At 38.1% G+C, this 8401-nt stretch overlaps 1 protein-coding gene across 4 annotated transcripts in view; it reads left to right on the forward strand.

Moving 5' to 3' along the window:
• Positions 1-7809, forward strand: part of LOC150106132 (TNF receptor-associated factor 3-like) — a 285373-nt gene extending 277564 nt beyond the window's left edge. For all 4 annotated transcript variants that reach the window (XM_090393885.1, XM_090393884.1, XM_090393886.1 and 1 more), the window contains 2 exons: positions 1071-1280; positions 7609-7809. In XM_090393885.1, coding sequence (XP_090250011.1) covers positions 1071-1280; positions 7609-7623 — 225 coding nt within the window. In that variant the 3' untranslated portion in view covers positions 7624-7809. The remainder of the gene's footprint in view (positions 1-1070; positions 1281-7608) is intronic.
• Positions 7810-8401: the final 592 nt, after the last annotated feature.

The raw sequence follows: 8401 nt of genomic DNA on the forward strand, positions 1-8401 counted from the left end.
TCTATTTATCTTTCAAATTCTCAGAACACAGTCTTGACTTTTTTCAAAATTTCCTGAATTATACACCTATGCAGTATTGCTTTTTCTGTCTAGTTCTTCATGCTATGACAAATCTCTATAAGTTTGCCATACTGTGCTCTATAATTCTAATTACACTTTCTCCCAAACACACACACCTGATTATCTCAGAAGTTGGATCCAAATAATCTTAATTCAGGATTTAGATGTAAATAAGGTATTTTATTATTATTATGTGACACCTTCAAGCAGTCCAAAGACTCATCGAGGGAAGGCACCCACTCTACAACTCTCCGTCTCCGCCAACTACAGCTAACCGAATCTACCATCATTATCTACACCTATGCCATCTACTGCCCATCACCACCACTAATATTTTCACAGACAATCACAAACATCTATGCCTATGGCAAGATTAAAACCCACAGCCTTATGGCTGGAAAGCGGATAAGCTAACCACTCGGCCAACCAGGCCAGCAAGATGTTTCTTTTTTCCCAGCTGTCAAGGGCTAAGGGGGACATCATCCCAATTCAAATCCCATCTTCCAATCATTATCAGCAGTGAATCTAAAAAATTTAAAAAAATTTTTTTAATTTAATGAATATACTAAACTGTGTTAGTATTTATATGCCGGCCTGGTTGGCCAAGTGGTTAGCATATCCGCTCTCCAGCCAAAAGGCTGCGCGTTCAAATACTACCATGGGCATGGATGTTTGTGACTGCTTGTGAAAATACTAGTGGTGGTGGTGGCAGTAGCTGGCATTGGTGTAGGTGATGAAAGTAGTTAGGTGGATTGAGTGATGGAGACGGAGAGTTGTGGAGTAGGTGCCTTCCATCGATGAGTCTTTGGACTCCCTGGAGGTGTCATGTAATAATAATAATAATATAACAATGCAGCGTTTTATCAATAGATTTAGTCACCATTTTTGAATTTACTTTCAAACTGAAATTTTATTTGAATGTCATGTCATGTCATGTCATGTTGATCAAGAAATTAATGAATGCATTGTCTAATTTTTGTTCTTATTTCTTGATTATTTATTCCTTGCAGGTAAGAATCAGCTTAATAAATCAAAGGGATGGAAGAGATCATTTCCACATCACAATGAATCCTACTTCACATGGATCGGATAAGAGATATCTTCAAAGACCATTAAGTGAAAGAAATGATGGATATGGTGTTACCAAATTCTTCTTTACTAAAGAAAATGAATTTGATAGTAAATACTATTTGCATAATGCCATCATTCTGAAGCTATTGGTGAGTGCTGAGATACTGATATTTGTATAACAATATTTGATTTGATAAATTTATACTGATATCTAAGTCAATGGCAGATATGCAAAAGAAGAAAAATGACACTTCAGAGACACAAAGAAAGGGTTAGACAACTGAGTGCAGATTTCCAAAGACAGGCTAGGAAAGATAAGGAAAAACATCTAAACAAAAGGTGCAAGGAAATTGAGAAAGAAATATTATGGGTAGAACAAGAGATCTGTTTAGAAAAATAAATGATGTTACAGGGAAGTTTATTCCTAGATTAGGAGTTGTAAAAAGTGATTCAGGTAAATGTCTGATGGAAGAAGAAACAGTGAAGAAAGGTGGAAAGAGTATGTGTACAAGAAAGATAATAATATTGAAGGAGAATTTGAAAGGAAGGAATTTGTTGATAATGAAAAGTGAAGTGATATCATCAGCAATGGAACAGAAGCTGAAAGGAAAAGCTCCTGGAGCTGATGGTGTGTCAGTGGAATTATTATGAGCAGCTGAGGATGAAGTAGTGAATAAGGGAAGGTATGATAGCTGGGTTGGGTAGTAATTTACAGCCTCCCTTGATGAGTCATTGACTCCCTGAACTCTCAGATAATAATAATATTGACTGAAATTTGTCAACAGGTTTGGAAGAAAATATACTGGACTAGAAATTGGAAAACATCAGTATACATCCCAATCCAAAAAAACCAAATGCCAGAGATTGTGATAATTAGAGAACCATCACTTTAATTGTTCTGTTGTTCTATAATTGGACTATTGTTCTCAGATTTGGTCCCCAGGATATGAAGGGGATAAATTAACTGTGGAAAGGGTACAAAGGCAGATAACAAAGATGGTTTCAGGACTGTACAATGATAGTTATGAGGATCACCTGAGGGAATGTGGACTGCAGAGTTTGGTGGATAGAAGAAGGAGAGGTGATATGATTGAGACTTTTAAACTTTTGAGAGGCGGTTACAGGGTTGACACTGGGGAGTTCTTTTGCTTGGTTGAGCAGCAGGAAGGAATGATGACAAGAGGCCATCCCTGGAAGTCATGAAAGGAAACTGTGAGAAAGAGGGTGAGGAGTGGTTTCTTTGCATGGAGGGTGGTTGAACCATGGAATGCATTGCCTGATGGAGTGGTGAGAGCGAGAACGGTCAATGAGTTCAAGGAGTGGTATGATGGACTTTGTGTTTCTTAGGAAGGGCCTCCCACGATGAGTCTTTTGACTCCATGGAGGCCTGATTAATAATAATAATAATAATTTCACATGCAAATAAAGTTATACTGAAAGTTATCCAACAAAGGTTGGAGTTATATGTGATTAGAGAAATGCCACAAGAACAGGCTTTAGGAGAGATAGATTAACTAGAGACCAAATAGCATTTCCTTCATAATTCATCTCATACAAACATGAGATGGATTATGGAAAGAAGAAGAGAATTTCAGAAGGAAGTATTCATTTGTTTTATCGATTTGAAGAAAGCTTTTGATTGTATGAATCACAAACTGTGGATTGTAATGGGATCATTGGGAATACCTGAATATCTAATTCTCTTGATAAGAGAGCTGTATGACAACCAAGAAGCTTCAGTAAAAAACAGTCTTTGGAGAAAGAGACAGTGTTTGAGTGGAAAAATGGGTGCAGGAGGGTTGTACACTGTTGCTCTACCTTTTTAATATTTATAGTGAATATGTTATGAGAATGGCTGATTTAGACAAAGATCCAGCTGGAATTAAGATTGGTGGCAAGAAAATAAACAATTTAAGATATGCAGATGATACAACCCTCATACCAGAAACTAAGGAAGATCTGGAGCAGTTGATTTTATTGGTTAAGATGGAAAGTAAAAAGCCAGGCTTAATTTAAACATCAGCCAAACAAAAGTGATGGCTTCTGGCAATTTAAACGAATTTATAATAGAGGGAGATAAAATAGAAATCATTGCAAGTTAGAATCAGAAATGATGGTAAATGTGAAGAATAAATTAAAAGAAGCATAGTCATGGGGAAAAAATTTTGTTAAACCTGACAAAAACTATGAAAGATAGAGGTGTGAGTAAGGCCATGAAAGACAGGATGTGAAAGCTGGATTATTAAGAAAGATAGAAAGCAAATTGATTCATTTGAATTATGGGTGTGGAGAAGACTATTAAAAATCTCATAGGCAGAGTTATAATTAATCAAGGCAATGTAGTGAGCTTACAGATGATTAAAATAGGCTCTCAGTATGGGCAAAAGATAATGGGTTTCAGTTTAATGTGAAGAAATGTAACGTTATGCATTTTGGGATAAATAGATTACAAGCTGTGTATCACATTGATGGCACTGTATTCCAGGAAATAGATGAAGTTATAGATTTAGGGGTGGTAGTAGACAGAGAGTTAAAGTTTAGAGGACTCAATAACTGACCTTGTTGCTCCAGGAACAGGAAATGAATACTTGAAGATGAGTAGTGTGATAGGAGAGAATGAAGAAAAAAATATGAATGAGAAAATAATAGTTAATAGTGTAGAAGGCGTGAGTGACTCCTGTGAAAGTTTAGGAGATGGTTTTGTTTGGGAGAGTGAATTTCGATTAAGAGTGACTGACCTGCAGAGGGAGATAGAGGAGCTGAAAGAGGAGGTGGAATGTCTTGGGGAAAGTATGAAAGATGAGATTAGGAGAATAAAAGAGATAAATGCAAGGCAAATCGGAGTAGGGGAGAGAGAGAGAGTTTTGGGAATGATAGGAGAGGAGAGAAATTTGGGAATGATAAAAGAGGAGAGAATGAAATTGGATGTGGAAATGGAAATGGAGAGAATGGAAACAGTAGGAGAGAGGGGATGAGAGAGAGGTGTGGGAGTACTAAAACAGGAAACAGAAGGAGAGAGAGGTATGGGAGTGCTAGAAGAGGAGAGAATGGAAACAGTAGGAGAGATGGAATTAGAGAGAGAGAGAGAGAGATGGGAGTGCTAGAAGAGGAGAGAATGGAAACAGTAGGAGAGAGGGGTATGGGAGTGCTAGAAGAGGAGAGAATGGAAATAGTAGGAGAGATGGAATTAGAGAGAGAGAGAGATGGGAGTGCTAGAAGAGGAGAGAATGGAAACAGTAGGAGAGACAGAATGAGAGAGGTATGGGAGTGCTAGAAGAGGAGAAAATGGAAACAGCAGGAGAGAGAGAATGGTAAAATGGTAAAAGGTAAGTTCTAGTTTCCCTGATTCTGCACATTCACTTCCACTACATTCGACAACACCTTTTCAAGGTGTTGTCGAATGTAATGGAAGTGAATGCGCAGAATCAGGGAAACTAGAGTTATCACGGGGGGGGGGGGGTATATAGCAGATTTTAGGGAGACAGTTGAGTGTGTGAATGTGTGTAATATGCCCAAGTGATTAGGAAAGACCACGAATCAGAATGGGATAGTTAGTATAAAGCATCAAAATAGGGATGGGACAAATTGGCTTCTGCAATTCATGTATACAAATGCCAGAAGTATTAGGAACAAGAAGGAAGAATTTTTGGCCTTGGTTGGCCCTTCCGGACCACAGGTTACTGGCATTAGTGAAACATGGTTGACAGAAGATGACACAGCTAGTGGGATTGAATGTAAGGGGTATGGTGTGTTCAGGAGTGACAGGGAGAATAAAATGGGGGGGGGAGTGTTATTGATGATAGCTGATGAGCTACAGCCAAGAAGAATAGAAGTGGAACTGCAGGATAGAGAAAAGAGCATATTTGAGGCTATTTGGTGTGAGATTGAAACTAGCAGAACAAAATATACAGTTGGGTGCTGTTATAGACCAGGTGATGGAATAGATGGTAGAGATAGTATGCATAAGCAAATAGAAGAAATGAGTGGAAGGAGGGTAAATATTAATGGAGATTTCAACTATGGTAACATTGATTGGAAGGAGGAGAGGACACATGGGAGGAAGGAATTGGATTTTATGCGGTTATTAAGGGATAATTATATGCGACAGCGTGTAATAGAAAATACTAGGGGTCAGAGAGTACTTGACCCAGTAACTGCATCTGAGAATTTGGCTGTAATGAATATGACCACGTTGCCACTAATTGGTGAGAGTGATCATAGGGTCTTGACTTGGGAGGTGGATAAAGGTGTGGAATTTACAATTAAGACAGGGTACATGTGGAATTATTGGGCTGGTAAGTATGACAGGCTTAGAAGATTGATTGGTTCAGTGCCATGGCATGTACAACTGCAAGGGCTAGAAGTTGATAGTGCATGGGAGATGGTTAAGAAGTGTTTGCATGAAGCAATGGCTGACTGTATACCTAGAGTCTGAATAATAAATCAAGTAGCAGATGAATAACACCATTAAGTTTGAGCTGCAAAAAAAAAAAAAAACTATGGAGGGAATTTAAGGAGAAAGGTGACCGGCAGGCACATGAACGGTATAAAGCGCAGGCCAGAAGGGTAATGAGTGTGGTAAGAAAAGCAAAAAAGGATTATGAAAGAACATTGGCTATATGGCAGAATGATTTTAAAGAATGCTGATGGTAGGGAGGTTAACCAAATCAGTTGATATAGTTGAATTACTGAGTGAGCACTTTGCAAGAATATATCATCCAGGTGGTGACATTGCAGAAACGAATGTACCAGTAGATTATACGGGAATTGTGGTGAATGAAGTGGAGGTGAGTAATCTATTGCAAAACCTCAATGTCAATACATCTGTGGGATGGATGGTATACAGCTCGTGTCATACGTGAAGCAGCTAAAGAACTGTCAGTACCCTTGACCATTTTGATTAATTTGAGTCTTGGGTCTGGGTTAGTCCTGAGTGGGTGGAAAGAGGGGAATATAGTTCCACTGCATAAAGGAGGTTCCAAGACTGCTGTTGTAAATTACCGACCGATTAGCATATCAGGAATCGTTGTCAAGTTATTGGAGAAATTAGTCAAGAGAAGAATACAGGATTGGATAAATGAAAATGGGATACTGTATGGGGGACAACGTGGTTTTGTGAAGGGTAGATCATGCCTCAGTAACTTGCTCATATTTTACAACACAGTGACGGCTGAACTGGATAAGAGTAATGGGTTTACAGTGATTCTACTGGACGTTGCCAAGGCCTTTGACAGGATACCACATGGAACTCTAATCAGTAAACTGGAGCAGATGGGGATGGATATAGGGTTGGTGAGATGGATAGGAGGGTGGTTGATAGAGAGATACCAGAGAGCGGTTTATTCAGGAGTGGAGTCCAAAAAAAGGCTTGTAACTAGTGGTGTGCCACAGGGTTCTGTTCTTGGACCACTACTTTTCAATTTTCATTAACGATATAGGAAAGGATCTGAGAGGAAGTGTTCACTTGTTTGCTGATGTGGCAAAGTTGGGTAGAGCAATTTTGAGTGCACAGTATGTCAAAATTTTGCAGGATGATTTGGATAGTTTGGAGGACTAGGCTAAGTAAAATAGATGTCAATTTAATGTAGCAAAGTGTAAGGTTATGCATTTTGGAGTGAAAAGATTAGCAGCAGTATAGCACATTGGTGGAACCATACTCCAGGAGATTGATGAGGCCAGGGATTTGGGAGTGTTGGTGGATAGGGAGTTGAAGTTTAGGGGGGCACATTGCAAAAGTGGCTAAATCAGCTCATCAAATCACTTGGTTGCTGAAAAACACTTTAACAAGCGGAGACAAACAAGTTATTGTTCCTCTATATTGAGCCTTGATAAGACCCCATCTTATCAAGATGGAGTCTTATCAAAGCTCGATAAAAAGAAGAAACCCTGGCACCCATATCTGGGCACTACTGTGCCCAGATATGGGCACCAGGGTTTCTTCTTGTTGGGAAGGAGTTGGAAAGGATCCAGAGATGAGTGACCAAGATGATCTGTGGAATGTAGAAGATCTGTGGAATGTACCTTATGAGAACAGGTTGAAGATTTGTGGGTTGCAAAAATTGGTTGATAGGAAGAAAAGGGGTGATATGATTGAGACATTCAAATTAATGAAGAGTTTCTATAAGATTAATCCAGAAGATATTTTTGAGAATAGGACTGGTGGTGGGAGGTCTAGGGGCCATACATGGAAGCTGGGCAAGAATGTGGTTAGTAGGGGTGTTAGAGCTAGGTTTTTTACTTGGAGAGTGTAGAATGAGTGGAATAAGCTGCCAGAGTCTGTTGTGGGTGCTATGACCATGAATGAGTTCAAGGCGAGGTATGATAGATACTGTGTGAATGGCGAATAGTTGTTCTTGATATGATGTTAGGGCCTCCCTCGATGAGTTTGTCGACTCCTTGGAGTTGCCCGAAATAATAATAATGATAATAATAATAATAATAATAATAAATAATAAATTTTCTTTATGTTTCATTTAGGTCTATGAGGAGTGACAACAATAAAATAAAATAAAAGTGTTATATGAAGAACACAAAGTATAAATACAAAGTACAGATGAAGAAAATGTTTCTTGGAACGAATTTATTTATATACAGACCATTTTGCTTAATTACATTTTTTGAAAGTAAAATATATGATTATCTGTTATATGTGATTATCTGGACAGACTTTAAAGTTGCCATGGCATCATGTATAGATATTAATTTGTTCATGTATGTATGTATATATTAATAAATGAATATTACAAATAAAGAATTTTTTCATATATTTATGCTTTATTGAAGAAAGAAACTACACCAATTTAAAAACTTTACAAGCATAAAAAAACAGGACTTCAATTCTAAGATTTTAAGTCCATCTGTTTTTGTGACATCACTGAGTGAAATGCTAAAATATGTTTCTACTTAGCCATTCAGTGGTCTTGATATATGGACATACTGTTTGTACCATATTATGTTGCAAGTACAGTATTTAATATATTATTATTATTATGTGACACCCTCCAGAGAGTCCAAGGACTCATTGAGGAAGGGTTCACTCTACAACTCCCTCTCTCTATCAATTAATCCACAGAATGCCACTATCATCATCAACACACAACACCATCTATTGCCCACCATCACCAATATTTTTTTTATCTGTAAACTGTGTGTTTAATCTTTGTCAATTGTCTGTATGTGGAATGCAAAACCTGAATTTCTTGGAGGAAAAAAAACCTTGCTACCTCCACATAAGATTGGCTAATTCACTTCAGTTGGTGAGTTAAGATGA

The sequence above is a fragment of the Typopeltis vanoorti genome, chromosome 6 (genome assembly GCF_054136105.1).
Source record: "Typopeltis vanoorti isolate ZY-2024b chromosome 6, IOZ_Tvanoo_1.0, whole genome shotgun sequence".
Taxonomy (NCBI): domain Eukaryota; kingdom Metazoa; phylum Arthropoda; class Arachnida; order Uropygi; family Thelyphonidae; genus Typopeltis; species Typopeltis vanoorti.